The sequence below is a fragment of the Pollicipes pollicipes genome, unplaced genomic scaffold (assembly GCF_011947565.3).
Source record: "Pollicipes pollicipes isolate AB1234 unplaced genomic scaffold, Ppol_2.1 Scaffold_5724;HRSCAF=6776_pilon_pilon_pilon, whole genome shotgun sequence".
NCBI lineage: Eukaryota > Metazoa > Arthropoda > Thecostraca > Pollicipedomorpha > Pollicipedidae > Pollicipes > Pollicipes pollicipes.
In genome coordinates, this window is record NW_023596746.1 from 1,083,063 (window position 1) to 1,097,649 (window position 14,587).

Genomic DNA, 14,587 nt, shown 5'->3' on the forward strand with positions numbered 1-14,587 from the left:
AAGAGAGGGTATAATTCTCACAGCTCCCGTGACATAAGTTGTTCCTCCGCCCAGTTTGACCCCGCTCACACCGCCAGTGATTTTATGGGGCGCACTGACCGCTCACGACGTTGGTGACCTTATGACCTCACATCAGCCTTGTGTATGGCGTCAGTGACCTTACGACTCCATATTGACACCGATCATGATGGTAGCATCCCCGAGGAGATCAAAGTAGCCTTTTCCACAGTACCAGTAATCCCACGGCTCAATGCTGACACTGCGCGTGACACCAGTGATCCTCCAGACGATGGAGAAGGGACGGCTGCGCACGCAGCACTGGTCCGTGGAAACGGTGCAGCACCACAACACCATCGAGTCGCTGGTGCTGCGGGTGCACCAGGAGCAGCCGTCCGCCCGCGTCCACCTCTACGTCGACTGCCACGACCAGGGCGCCATCCACACACCGGTCTCCCTCCAGGAGATGATCCTCGAGGAGTCCACCACCTCCGCGCTCACTGTGGTAAGCGGCCGCCATGGGCGCCGGATGAGACTTGCCGAGATGTTATCGGCATGTTTGGAGTTCCTGTCATGATTAAGGTGTTTAAGCCGCAGCCGCGAGCCGTTCATCACTTTTTTTTTCAGAAGGATTAACTTGATGCTGTCGGATGGCGGTAGCTACCTTTCAGAAATGCGGCAATTTGTCAGTGTCTATCAACGATTGAAATAGCCTTTGCCAGCACGCCGTTGAAACCACGAAAACTGGTTTTTAGTGCGGCAATTGTCTTTTTTAGTACGGCAATTGTCTTTCGCGTCCCGACAACTGGTTGCAGATGTTCAGAAACATGACAGCCGCGGACACATTTGCCGAGCATTTTCTCACTGCGCCAACGCTAATGAATTGGCTGCACGTCAATTACCAGTCAATGGTTCCTGCTCGCACGTTCGGCGATTGGGTATCGCGCCATATTGCCAGGCATGTATACATTTATCGGCCAATCAGAAACCTGGCACCGTCTGTTCGTGGCCCGACATAAACACGTGATATCACGCGGCACGGATGTTAGCCCGCGCGGTCCGCGCCGGTTTCCGGAGCGGTAGGGTCCGCTGAGTTCCGCGGCGGGGGTGGGGTGGGGTGGAGCTGCAAGCTGCCCCGGTATGCCATGCCTCACATTCGTCCGGCGCGCCGCGGTGGGGGGGGGGGGGGGCGCTGGGTCGGTCCGAATGAGCTGGTAGCCCGAATACGAAATGCATGCATCAGTTGGTAGGCAAACATGTATTTCTGCGCATGAAATTGAAAACTAGAAAATACGCATTGTTAGGGCGCGTGCAGTGCAAAATTGCAGCATTGTATAGCTATCACCCGACGTGTTTCCAGAGTGTCTGACATGTCAAATTTTTAGCTTTACATGACCGTTGCAACCATATGCTGATGTAAGGCCCTAACATAACTACCGAAGTGTTTCTAGACTGCGGTATGCTTGTCTTATCATTCGAGTGTCAAACGAACACCTCGTGACGGTAACCAGACCTCCTAGCGTGACTGTTAACTTTTAGCTTTATTGCACCCTTAGAAGCAGTCCGCTGCTTAAACAGGTCGTGAAGCCGAGATTGAACCAATCTGTGACGAAGTGAATCAGGGCCCAAACACCAAGGCAAGTGGCTCTCGGCGCTCACGAGGTAATTCAGTTTCATGACTCCACGCCAGCTTAATACGTGGGTATAAATTTGGCGAAGATTGCACACAGATTTCGACCAAAAGATATTCCCACGGTCGGCTGCAAGGGGCGACTGAAGCGACTCATCGAATGGACGCCATAAATTAGCGGGGCGCATCCAACAACGGACGCAGCTACACCAATCACGGCCCAAATGCACACCAAGTAGCCGTTGGCCGGCCGGGATGAAAGCGGATGCCGGGCGCTGTGAGTGACGTCGACAGCTCCGCGGCCTGCATCATCGCCCGCCGCCATCTCATGCACGCGATTTCCGGGGGAGTGACCGCGGCCGCGCGGTGTAATTGGTCCGGGTTTGGAGCTCGGCCGCCGGCCGGCCGGGCGCGGCTCCGGAGCCGTCCCACGCGCCCCGGCACCCCGGAGCGAGCAGCCCTCGCCGGCCGAGGCGTTCCTCTGCCGCCTACAGGGGCCGCGGCGCCGACGGCCGGCCTCTCCCACGTCCTCCGCCGGCCGCCGCTGCCGCCGTCGTCGCCGCCGCCGCCGCCGCCGACGCCGCCGCCGCCGCCGCCGCCCGCGCCCCGTCAGGGACCCTCCCACAGCTCGGTCCGCCGCCGCCGGCCGCCCGCCGGAAAAACAAGCCATCCGTCAGGAGTGAACGCCCGCCCCAGCTCCGCCCGCAGCCTCCGTCTCTATTTCTCACACCTTCCGGGTCGCCCCACGAGAACAGCAACAGGAGCACGGCGGCGTGTTCGCGGCAAAAACGGCGCTCCGATCGGGCCCGCGCGGACGACGAGGCGCCCCGTGCGCGACCCGCCCCGAGCGCGGGTGCTCAGCCATCTGGCTTTTTACGCGCACACCAGGAGCGTCCCGCGTGACACCTGGGCAGACGAATGGGAGAGGAGCTTACCTCGGCGGCGCCACCCTCTCCGCCCGTAGCGGAGCGGGCACCGCCGCCGCGCTGATTTGTAGAGCACGTCCAGAGCGTGGCAAGCGCAGTTTGTCGGCGAGCTGCGCCGCACAGGTGCGGATGGGGTGTAAAATGCGTGCTCCCGCTGAGGAGGCACGTCACTTGTCACTTGTCACTTGTCATCCAGCTGCCAAACGGCGCGGCCTTAGGGTGGCCACAATGGGGCCAACCACTGCACGCTGGATGGAGGTGTTCAATAGCGTCGAAGAACGCGCAGAGAAGCCGTGCCTTTAGGAAAGCCGCACAAGTGCAAAAGTGGCCGGGGGTGCATCTGTTCAAAGCGTGGATGTGCGAGCTGCATTGGTGTGGTAACGATAATCCAGTGTGCCTGTTGATCTCATGAGTTCAGTTTGCCATCGGCTTATGTGTATACGCGCCGTAGGCTTATACGCGATTGTAGAAAAACTAATCACAAGTTTTAATTTGACCGACTGATTTCCGGCACGCGAAAGCAGGCGGCTGCAGCGATCCGAAGGTGTTGCCTGCTCATACGTCATTCCTGTCGGCCTTGGCGTCTGAGCTAATTCGCCCTGCACTATGTCATCGCACCCACTTAGTTCAGCGCTTCGTTGCAACAGCCGACCTGATGGCTGCCGCTAAGCAGGAGTACATCCGTCACACACCTGTTGCAGTGTATGCTCAGAGCCGATAGCTTGCCCAACCGTGACGTCATGCCCAGTGAATATAAACGTTACGAGCGCCGTCGTGCCAGGCATTTTGACCAAGCCTTAGATAACTTTCAAATGCCAGGTCTCCAGTGTCAGTTTGTACGCGATAAAGAATGATTTATAGCCCAAACACGGCTCTTCGGTGCCCACTGCGTGCGTTGCACTTGCGTGACCACCCGCTCTCCTCCCTAATACCCCGTTCCTGCCTTCACCGCGGCGCCCCCTCCAACTCCGCCACCGGCAGCCCAGGCCCGACCTCCTGCTGCCCTCAGCTGCCCGGCCGGAGCTGGGCAGCGGGCGGCGCTGCCCGACAGACGGCTTGGTGTGGGCGGCGGCTGACTGAGGGTGTGGGCCCGGCTGCCCGGCCCACGCGCGGCCGCCGACCTTGCCGTAAAAGGCAGCGCGCCCGCCGGCCGGGTGGAGCCCATTGATCACGAATCATCGCGGTGGCCCCGATCCCCGCTTGCGGCACGGGTCGGCGGCGGCTGTATAGTCTGTGGGAGCTCCTCGGTAGCTGCAGGTTGTGATGAGGCGTGACGTGCGGCCTGTATGGCTCGCAGCGTGCCGACGGTGACCGCACAGTACGTCGGCATTACCTGGCACTCCGCGGACAGCTAATGCTAACCGATGGCGGTGACGCCGGCGGCGGCTGCGGCGATCAACGACCGGCAGGCGGCGTCCGCACCGGCTGTATGCGAGGAGGGGCGGTCACCGCTCGGTCTGTGGACGGCCGGCGGCGCTCGCCCGGGTGATGACACCCGCCGTCGACTCGTGAGGGAGGGCCGCCGTAGGTGGGCCCGGTCGGCCGGCCGGCGACCGTCCCGCCAGCCGCCACCGGATCCGGTCTAACCCGTTTTGGAGCGTTCTCGTCACTTCCCCCACACAGCGATTCCAGAGAGAGATTGTGCGCGGCGATGACCCACTGAGTGGCTCCGCCGGCGTGATCGGCGCTGTCCCGTCCGGACCGGCGCACACTGCGTGCGCGTGACAGGCGTGTGGCAACCTTAGCCCCCGGCGCTGCTGACGTCAAGCCCAGGGCGGCCTGAGCCGGCGGCGACCGTCGGCCGGATCAGCCGGCCTTTCAAAGTAGGCGGGCCGCGTGGCGCAAAGGTCTGTCGGCCGTCTCGCCGCCGCCGCGGCGTCACGAGCTACGCCCCGTACAATGACCACACCGTCCGCCGTACAGAAGCCACTGCGGTCCGACGGCTCTGCGGCAGGTGCGGCCGGGTCCGCCGACGCGTCCGCCCTGCGCGGCGACCCTGACCGGGCGGCGGCGCGGTGGCGGCGCCGAGGCACGCGCGCCGGTCCCGGCGGCGCGGCGCGGCGCGCGGCCGGCACGCCCCGACCCCGTATCTGATCCGATGGCATCGCTGCCGTCAGCCGGACGGCGTGACGCGGCCGTCGCTTCCCATAAATACGGCCGCTGTTTGGATATCGGCAGTGATATCACGCGCGACATGCCGCCGCGCGTGTGCAATTGAAAGGTCCGCTCGGATGTTTGTCGGTCAGGGCGGTGGGAGGTGTAAACAGTCCGGTCAGAACCGCCGGACTATTTATACCGCACACTCCTCATCGGCGCACATCGGCGATGAAATGCATAGCTGCATTGCTTTCTCTCTCTCTATCGCTCTTTCTCCCTTTCGTGCCCAGTAGCTTGAATGAAAGGCCGCACAACAGCCATTTAAGTCTATGACCACCCAGCCTAGTTTTTAATCGCGTTAATACAGCGTCATTTTTATCGAGAGTGTGCGTTGCCTTTAACGCCAGTTCAAGGTTTTCGCTGCCGGCCTACGCGACCGATGCTGTCAGAGATACGAACGTCACCGACCAGCTGCATCACCAATGGCCTCCTACACACTCCATGGTGACACAGAGGGCCACCTGGATAGCTCACAGGTGACGCTGGGGTGACCATCTGGACACCTCCGCGGCGCCTCGCAGGGTACCCTCAGGACACATCTGCTGTGCCTGGCAGAAAACCCTCAGGACACATCCGCGGCGTCTCGCAGGATACCCTCAGGACACCTCCGCGGCGTCTCGCAGGATACCCTCAGGACACCTCCGCGGTGTCTGGCAGGATACCCTCAGGACACCTCCGCGGTGTCTGGCAGGATACCCTCAGGACACCTCCGCGGCGTCTCGCAGGATACCCTCAGGACACCTCCGCGGCGTCTCGCAGGATACCCTCAGGACACCTCCGCGTCTCGCAGGATACCCTCAGGACACCTCCGCGGCGTCTCGCAGGATACCCTCAGGACACCTCCGCGGCGTCTCGCAGGATACCCTCAGGACACCTCCGCGGTGTCTGGCAGGATACCCTCAGGACACCTCCGCGGCGTCTCGCAGGATACCCTCAGGACACCTCCGCGGCGTCTCGCAGGATACCCTCAGGACACCTCCGCGGCGTCTCGCAGGATACCCTCAGGACACCTCCGCGGCGTCTCGCAGGATACCCTCTGGACACCTCCGCGGTGTCTTGCAGGATACCCTCAGGGGGCATCGGGGTTGTCACACGGGGGTTGTCGGGGTTGTGGGAAACATCTGGACAGCCCAGTGCTGACACGAAAGGGACTATCCCGTTCACTCAGAGGGATCACTGGAACGATCATCCTGTCATCTGTAAGCCAAATTATTTGCATAGAAAAAGCAACAATTATTAGTTTAATTGTTTCATTATTGCATACCTATGCCCGTTTAGCGCGGCCTTAAAACACGCACCTGCCTGGCATGCCGGATTGTCTTAGGTTGTGTGTTCAGAGCGGTGCCCACTGATCAGAGACTGATCCGCGCCAGTAGATCCCGTGCAGCATGCTGATGGCTGGCTGTCGAGAGACAATAGCCGGGATAAGACGACCGGGCCTCGGAGTAGCTAAAGCTCTTTGGGAGATAAGAGCGTCATTCGACTACGCGCGTTCTCAGCTGGTATCAGACCAGAGGTCCGTGGAAACATCGCTTAGTTCGGTTGACCTCCTGCGGTCTTACGTCACACGGAAACCAAATTTAGCTCCTGTCCAGCGGTCTCGTAAGTGATGTTGACCCCGTTTATATCGTGGCATTTAGCCATCCTGACGTAATCCTAGCGGTCTCACACAGATACCCGCCCGGTCACCTCAGCGGTGCCACGCAGCAGACCATTTGGGCGACCACGTTCTGAGACCCAGCCCGACACTCGGGGGACGCCGGGCGGCGCAGCGCGCGCGGCGCCGCACGCGCCGCCCGGCCGTGTCGCCGAGGACGCCATCTGGCCATCTCGCCAGTGTCGCACCGGGAGGCTATCTGGGCGTCGCCCGCCGTCCGCCGGCAGCCGAGGGCGGAGCGACCATCGGGGCTGAGCTGCGCCTATTTATGGCCGTAATCCATCGGCCAGGAGACTGCAGCCCACACCAGCCGGCCGGCTCCTCCTGTCACGTGACCGGACAGACCAGCCGCCGGCCGTGTAGTCCGTGTCGGATGTGTCACATGGCGGCGGCCGCCTGCCTTTATCTCTCTCCCTCCCTCTCGCTGTTGTCGCTCTCTCTCTCTCTCTCTCTCTCTCCCTCCTCTCTCTATCTCTCTCTCTCTCTCTCCTCTCTCTCTTCTCTCTCTCTCTCTCTCTCCTCTCTCTCCTCTCTCTCTCTCTCTCTCTCTCTCTCTCGCTCTCTCTCTCCTCTCTCTCTCTCTCTCTCTCTCTCTCTCTCTCTCTCTTCTTCTTCTCTCTCTCTCTCCTCTCTTCTCTCTCTCTCTCTACTCTCTCTCTTCTCTCTTCTCGTCTCTTCTCTGCTCTCTCCCTTTCTCTCTCTCTTTCTCTCTCTCTCTCTCTCTTTCTGTCTCTCTATCCCTCTCTTCATCCCTCTTGTTATACATATTTCTCCCCTCTTTATCCGCGTTAATGGGCATAGCCGTTAAACATGTCGCAAAACAACCGGCGATGATTCATCTCTCTCCATTGGGAGCGGCACGTGGCCAGATCCTCTCTGGCCCCGCTGCTCACGCGCCAGACCGGTCCAGGTCCGCCCTGCCGCCCGGCCGCTGGTCCCGGCGGATCGCGACTGCCATAGGCGGGCGGCCGGCGACCGACGGCGCCCCGCTCTTGTGCCGGGGGCGGCCCGTATCGCCCACCATCGAAGCACGCCCCAGAGCCAACAATGCGTGCATTGCTGACCACTTGACCGGTATTAGCACTTGACAGACTCTGCACAGCGCCGGCGCAGCATCTGCAGCGCGTCGACTGGCACATGCCCCCGGGCCGCGGGCCGCGAAGGCCAGCTCGTGGCCGCTATCTGCGGGCTGCAGCGCGCGCGTCTGATACGCTGGACGGTGACGCTGGCCGACGGCCGGCGGTGACCTCCCGGGCCGTGATAGCGCCGCTGCTGATGACGGCATTGTGCCGGCGTGGCGGCCCCTCGCCGGTGATGGCCGCCAGCCGCCCCAGAGTCGCCCCCCGGGCTGAACAGGCCAGGCGAGGTCTGGCTGGGGTCGCCCCGACAGGTGGCCGGTCGAGTGTCGGCGGCGTCCCGGACACCGGCTGGGTGTCGGCGGCAGTCCGGACACCAGGCTGGGAGCTAGCGAGAGTACAGACGGCAGGCTGGGTGTGGACAGGAGTACAGACAGCAGGCTCGGGGAACGGTCAGACTGTGTTCAGGAGTCCGAACAGCAGGTTGGGAGAGCTGTGGCTAAACCAGACTGTGCTCAGGAGCCCGGACAGCAGGCTGGGAGAGCTGTGACTGAACCAGACTGCTCAGGAGCGAGCCGTGGGACGGTTGAGTGACCTATGTCTGTAGCGCTTGGCTACTCAGTTGTCTCGCACGCTGATCGGATCATGCTCAAGGTACGGGGAGTACTGATGTCACAGATTCTGAGTCCATGAATCAAGCCACGCTCAGGAGCCATGGATGAGACTATGGCCGGTGATCTGGGGCATGAGATGCAGCTCTTGCAGTCCGTATATTGTATGTCACGATGACATGTTCGATCACATACCATGCAAACTATGGATGCTTATGGTTCCCTCGCGCAAGCATGAGTTATTTCAGACAGCCTCCGGTGCGCTGCTCTTTTAACCCTCTCAATTATGTGAGCCTAAAGTTAATCAGATGAACGATATTAGACCCAATTAGGGGCTGTTCATCAGTGATTATGAACTAACTGTTTATCGGTGGCTATGAACTGACTCTTCATCGGTGGTTATGAACTGCAGTTCATGCCATGCCATGCGTCAGACGTGTTCGTCACAACAACATCAGTTTCTGTCATGTGTACCGCGCCACAAAGTTTATCTGGTAATTGGCATCCCGCGATGCGGCTCATCGACAGTCGTGGGCGTTGCAAACACGTCACCCGCCGGACTGGTCGTCCTGCATGATGGCACCGGCGCATCGTGACGTAATGCTCTGGTTCGGGGCGACGGTCAACAGACCCACGCGGCACAGTTTGGGGTCGGCGCAGACTACGTACGGCTCTAAACAGCCCACCCACGAGTGTATAACAAACGAGTGAACTTAAGTGAACACGTCGTGATCGCGAGCATGACGGTGTGCGTGTGAGGGGGTGAATCCGTGCAAACAGCAAACAAAATCGTCCTTGAAGATGTCTAAGCAGAGAGCATTTGGCCGGCAATGCACATGGAGCCAGCGGCTAAACGAAAACGACAAGCAGCCATCGGAATTCATAATAAATTGTTCTTAGATTTTTAATGACAACAGTGTGTGTTTGGATTCGCCGTTCCACCAAACACAGTACGTTGTGGGGCGCGCGGGTCTGCTCGGACACCGGGGAGTGTGCGGAGCGTCAGCATGGCTGGAGCACGTGCCGCTCCTCGCACGGATGCGAGGCAGCAGCCGGGGTGCGTGGGTGACAGCCATGTGTGTACCCATGTCACACTGCAGTAGACATATGTAGTGCACTCGTGTCACACGTGTGTTACAATGATCATGTGTGTACCCATGACACGTGTGTGCTACAGTGGACATGTGTGCAGGCATGTCACACGCTGTGTGACAGTGATCACGTGTGTACCCATGACACGCGTGTGCTACTGTGGACATATGTGTACGCATGTCACACGTGTATTACAATGAACATGGGCGTACCATGTCACGCATGTGCTACAGCAGAGGGCGGGATGGCGCTGTGGACAGAGGGTTGGTATGACCGGAGGTGGCGTGGGATGGAGTGTCGGCGTGATCGGGTGTGTCGACCGGAGTGTCGGCATAATCGGGTGTGTCGACCGGAGTGGCGGCGTGATCGGGTGTGTTGGCTGGAGTGGCGGCGTGATCGGGTGTGTCGGCTGGAGTGGCGGCGTGATCGGGTGTGTCGGCTGGAGTGGCGGCGTGATCGGGTGTGTCGGCTGGAGTGGCGGCGTGATCGGGTGTGGTCGGCTGGAGTGGCGGCGTGGATCGGGTGTGTCGGCCGGAGTGTCGGCGTGGATCGGGTGTGTCGGCTGGAGTGGCGGGCGGTGATCGGGTGTGTCGACCGGAGTGTCGGCGTGATCGGGTGTGTCGGCCGGAGTGGCAGCGTGATCGGGTGTGTCGGCCGGAGTGTCGGCGTGATCGGGTGTGTCGGCCGGAGTGGCGGCGTGATCGGGCGTGTCGGCCGGAATGTCGGCGTGATCGGGTGTGTCGACCGGAGTGGCGGCATCGCTGAGCCGTGACTGTCCGTCCAACGCGTATCTGGGTCAGATGCGGGGGGGGGGGGGCATTTGTCGACGGATTTGCCCCGTTGCACTGGTATGACCACAGAGTGTTGGGCAGAGTGCCGGTATGACCGGGGGCCGTGTTGGGCGGAGTGCCGGTATGACCGAAGGTCATGTTGGGTGGAGTGCCGGTATGACCGGGGGCCGTGTTGGGCGGAGCGCCGATGCAGGGTGACTGGAGCATGGCTGCCGCCCGTCAGATGCGGGAGCGGAGGATGGAGGCCAGCGTGCACGCCGCCACGTCCCTCAGCAGCGTGCTGCACAAGCACGGCTGCGCCGGTCACGTGCTGCAGGCCATCCAGGCGCCCATCACCAGCCGCAGCCGGCGGCGAGACCCGTTCGAGCGCGGTGAGTGACGCCACTGGGACGGGGCGTGACGTCACTGGGACACGCGCTCTCCGGGCGGGCGGCACCCGCGGCGGCCCATCTTCCGGTTCTGTTAGTGCATGTCGCTTGGCTCGCGCAGGTCTCTGTATCGTTAGATCGGGCGGGGCTGAGCTTTCCAGCAGGCGCCGGCTTCCAGCGTATCATTCCGTGGATCTACCGCGCCGACAAATCAATGCATGGGCCGGCTGACTCGGAGGAATTGAACAGGAGATCGGGGAATCTCCCGCCGCCCGGCGGCGACCGCTGGAAAGCTGGCGCCGTGGCTTATTAGGAGCGGTGTCTGGAGGGTGACGCGGGGCTGTGATCAGCACATACACACATACTCTGCACGACCGGGGCGTAGCCCGCTGTATAGACTGCTGAGAGTAGCCGCTTCGTGGCTGGGCCAGGGTCGGACGGTCCGCCGCCGACCCCGGCCCAGCTGAGCACGTCTGGAGATCGGCGTACTGGCCGCAGCACGTCCCGGTGGCCGGAGCCGGAGCGCACGGCCGCCGGGCGCGCCGGCCCGCACCGCTCGGTCGGCCAGCATGAGCAGGAACGCTACACGCCTGGGGTAGGTGAATGCGACTGCGAATGCACTGTGCACCTACGATGGCACGTGGCACACGCGGGTGTCGCGGCACACTCAGCGCGGCGCACTGTTGGCGTCCTGGCCCGGGTACACGTTGGGAGCACTGAATGTGGTTGCTTGAGGCACACCTGGACTGTACGCTCGCAGCACTCGTTCATCCCACCGCCTGGCCAGGAAACCCGCTGCAGGTTTCAGAACTTCGTCACTTCGCATCACTTGCTCTCAGCAAACATGGCACAGCATGCCTGGCATGGCCAGTGGGTTCCGCTGGTCTGGCGGTGTGGAGGACGATGCGGGCGCCGCCTGTCGCCGGCGGTCCGGTCCGGCCCGGTCCGGTCGGTCCGGTCCGGTCCGGTCCGCTTCGGTGGCGGCTGCCTCCGTCCCGGTGACGCCCCCTGTGGTTGGTCAGGTGACGGCGACAGGGCCCGGCCGCGCCGCCGCACGCGCTGCCGCTCCCGCTACCCGGCCCAGAACTGCCCCCAATTCACGCAGCCCCTGAACGTGATTAAGCCAGGGGACCGAGGTGAGTGGGCGGCCGAGGGACCGCAGGCCGGTCCTCTGACGTCACGGTGGGCGCCTGAGCCGCGCAGCGGCGCTGTCGTTAGCGTCGCCCGGCAGGACAGCCGCCGCGTGACGCTCCGGGTATGGCAGCGACGGCGAGCTGGCTGGTTCTCGGCGAGACAAGTATATTTGTTTTGGAATTGAATGCTGGCAATTGCGCCGAACAAGTAGCATGAAAATGTCGTTGCCAAACTGCAGCTCGTGCAACCGCGAGGGGTTGGCTGCCGGTGTCTGGTGAACACCAGCACCAGCGTACTTCGAATGTTGTCGCCATGATCGTCGCCTCCCGTCCAGGGTGCACATGTATCGATCCAACCAGTGATCAGGTTTTCTGGGCAGCAGTCACGCACCCCTCGTCCTGACGAGACCTAAATACGGAGGACGCTGTCCTCCTGTGTCAGTCGCTATCTTAGATATTCACTCGCCGCTATCTCCACGCGACGCAGGCAGCAATTACCCAAGACAGGCGTTATCCGCGCCGCTGCCTTGTAGCGTGTCACTCGACGACCATCGCCTTCGCGCGGCTCGCGTGCCAGCCTCGCTTGACCCGTGACCTCAACGCCAGGCGACCAGCCGGTCAATGACTACGACGACCGCGACTCGCTGCTGATCAAGACGCTGGCCGAGCTGATCGAGTCGATCAAGGAGCTGCGCACCGAGATGGGTCAGCAGCGCTCCGAGACGGCCAAGATCCGACAGGTGCTCGAGAACTGCGAGGCATGCCGGCCCAGTGAGTCCCGCCGCCGCGAGCGCGCTCAGCGTGGCGCCTCGTGCGGCGCGTGCGCGTGCTGGCTCGGCGCCGTGACTCCGTGGCTCTGTGCGACTCTGCCCTGTGATTATCTGGGCTCTGTGGTGGCTCGACTCGTCCTTCCGCCGGCTTGTCGGCCGCAATCTCGCCAGCTGGTGCTGCCGGGAGAAGTCATTGGTCGCCCCCGCCCCGCCGCCTACCCCCGCCCTTGGTGTGCACTCTGCACTCTGCAGCTTGCTGAGAGGCAAGGGCAGTGCTTGGTCTGCGCTGCAGCAGTGCAGGTCTAAATGACTACGTCTAGACTGGGTGCTAAATGCCACGAATGTCGTGATGGCTGCTGTCCTAATTACCACCACTCAAAAGTAACACTTTTGACGGAGTCTGATCCTTCAGATGCCAAACTGACGAATTTTCCCTGGACAGCTGGCTAGATCCACGAGACCACAGACATTGCGTTTTATTTGTTTGCGGCGTGCCGTCACAAATTGCACGCCATGCTTCCCCGAAGACGCCATTTCAATGTAATTCACCTGTATGCTGCAATCCCACGGGTACAGCAGACAGCGTTCGCTTTAAAAGACTATCAACAGTCGAAGCACTCAGAAATTTACTTGGTAGAGGTTCCAGTGTTCTCGGCCGCCGTTGCGGACAGGCTGCTGCCGCTGCCCGCCGATCGAATGCCCCCTTGTGACGCGGTGACGGCGATCCACGGCGGCCTGTGCCGGACCCTCTCCGTGCATGGCCCGCCGCGCAGAGCCGCTTCCGCCTCGGTACACAGCAATCCGGTCCGACACCGACCCGGCCCGGTCACGTGACTGCGGCCGAGGCGCCGCCCGGTGGTCACGTGACGCCGGTGTGAGCGGTGCTGACTCGTCGCCAGGGAGCCAGGACCGATTAGCGGCCGACTCGCTGGACACCATCCGGCAGCCGATGACTCAGCTACGTCTGGAGCCAGGCGGAGGGCACAGGGACCGGGTCCGAGCATGCGTCTGACTCGACCGATCCGGTGGCCCTGTTACTCCGCTCGCGCAATGGTGGCCGCCCTTACGCGGGTGAGCCCCGCGTCACCTCGTCCCGTCCCTGCGACGGGCAGTGCCTCGGCCTGTGAACCTCCTGACTCGACCCGTCCGCAATTTCAGGCGGGAAGGAGACGTGCAACCCGTCGCCGTGCTTCCCGGGCGTGCAGTGCGTGGAGGACCGGGACGGGGTGCGCTGTGGCCCGTGTCCGCGCGGCTACATTGGCGACGGCCGGACGTGCCGCCAGGGCCTCACCTGCGCCGACCGGCCCTGCTTCAATGGTGGGTGACGCTCGTACCTGAGTGCCTCCGTCGCGTTGATTAATTTGAGCGCGACTCCTTTCAGTTGGAGGCAAACGCGTGGGAACGGCGTAGTTGCAATTGATTAAGCAGGTGTTTGTCGGGCATTTTTGACGAGCTGTGCATTATGCAAACGGGATGCTTCAGTACCAGGCCTTCCAATATCACGCGCGTTCAATAAAAAAGGGTCGAGTTTGCTGTAAGTATGATTTCTTTGGAGTGGTGGACACCTGGACAAATTGTTACGTTGCCAACTCTGTAAGTAATATTAACACGCAGGTGCGCCGTTGATCCCGTTGCCACCCACATTCGGCAGTGCGTGCGGCAGTAGTCGTCCATAACACTGCGCTCCGCCGCCGCTGCAGGCGTGCGGTGCTACGACACGGCCAACGGTGCCAAATGCGGCCCGTGCCCGACGGGCATGACCGGGGACGGTCGCGACTGCCAGCCCATCAACGCTTGCGACCGCCAGCCCTGCTTCCAAGGTGGGTCACGTCCGCCCACTCTCAGGTCACGGGTCACGACCTCTCATCGATGTCACCCTCCCCTCCCCCCCCCCCCCCCCCCACACACACTGAGCGCGGGGATCACTGGGTTAAATGCTGGGAGGAGCGGTTGCAGGTGAAGGTGATCACGGGAACAGGCACACTCCTCGATGCCGCAGTCGTGGACCGGTCCATCGAATAGCTGGTGCAAAAGGCTGTCACAACCCACCATATGCGCAAATCCCGTGGTCGTCTAGTCGAACGTGTTTCAGCACTGCTCGAACTGCATGCAGCGCGTCGGACAGAGGCTGCTCAATTCCGTCGTCGCGGGAAGACAATGAAAGTCTGAAGGCGAAAATATGATACAGCCTTCCACATAAGTAAAAAATGGGCACTGAACGGAAATTTATGAACAGAGAGGCACAGTTTCTGAAATAGCCTGTCCGATAAATAAAAGACGCGATAGGGAACTGCTTAGAGAAAAGCGTATTTTTTCTCCAACCTCTAAGATGCGTCTGCCTGCCTGACATTCTCCGCCATCCACATGCACATTGATATG

General features: G+C 61.5%; 1 protein-coding gene across 3 annotated transcripts in view; it reads left to right on the forward strand.

The window, feature by feature from the left end:
* Positions 1 to 14,587, forward strand: part of LOC119102440 (cartilage oligomeric matrix protein) — a 42,727-nt gene that overhangs the window by 17,450 nt on the left and 10,690 nt on the right. For 2 of the 3 annotated variants that reach the window (XM_037225803.1, XM_037225804.1), the window contains exons 3-8: positions 276 to 502; positions 10,161 to 10,308; positions 11,328 to 11,441; positions 12,045 to 12,209; positions 13,367 to 13,525; positions 13,909 to 14,028. In XM_037225803.1, coding sequence (XP_037081698.1) covers positions 276 to 502; positions 10,161 to 10,308; positions 11,328 to 11,441; positions 12,045 to 12,209; positions 13,367 to 13,525; positions 13,909 to 14,028 — 933 coding nt within the window. The remainder of the gene's footprint in view (positions 1 to 275; positions 503 to 10,160; positions 10,309 to 11,327; positions 11,442 to 12,044; positions 12,210 to 13,366; positions 13,526 to 13,908; positions 14,029 to 14,587) is intronic. The other variant, XM_037225805.1, reaches the window with a different exon arrangement.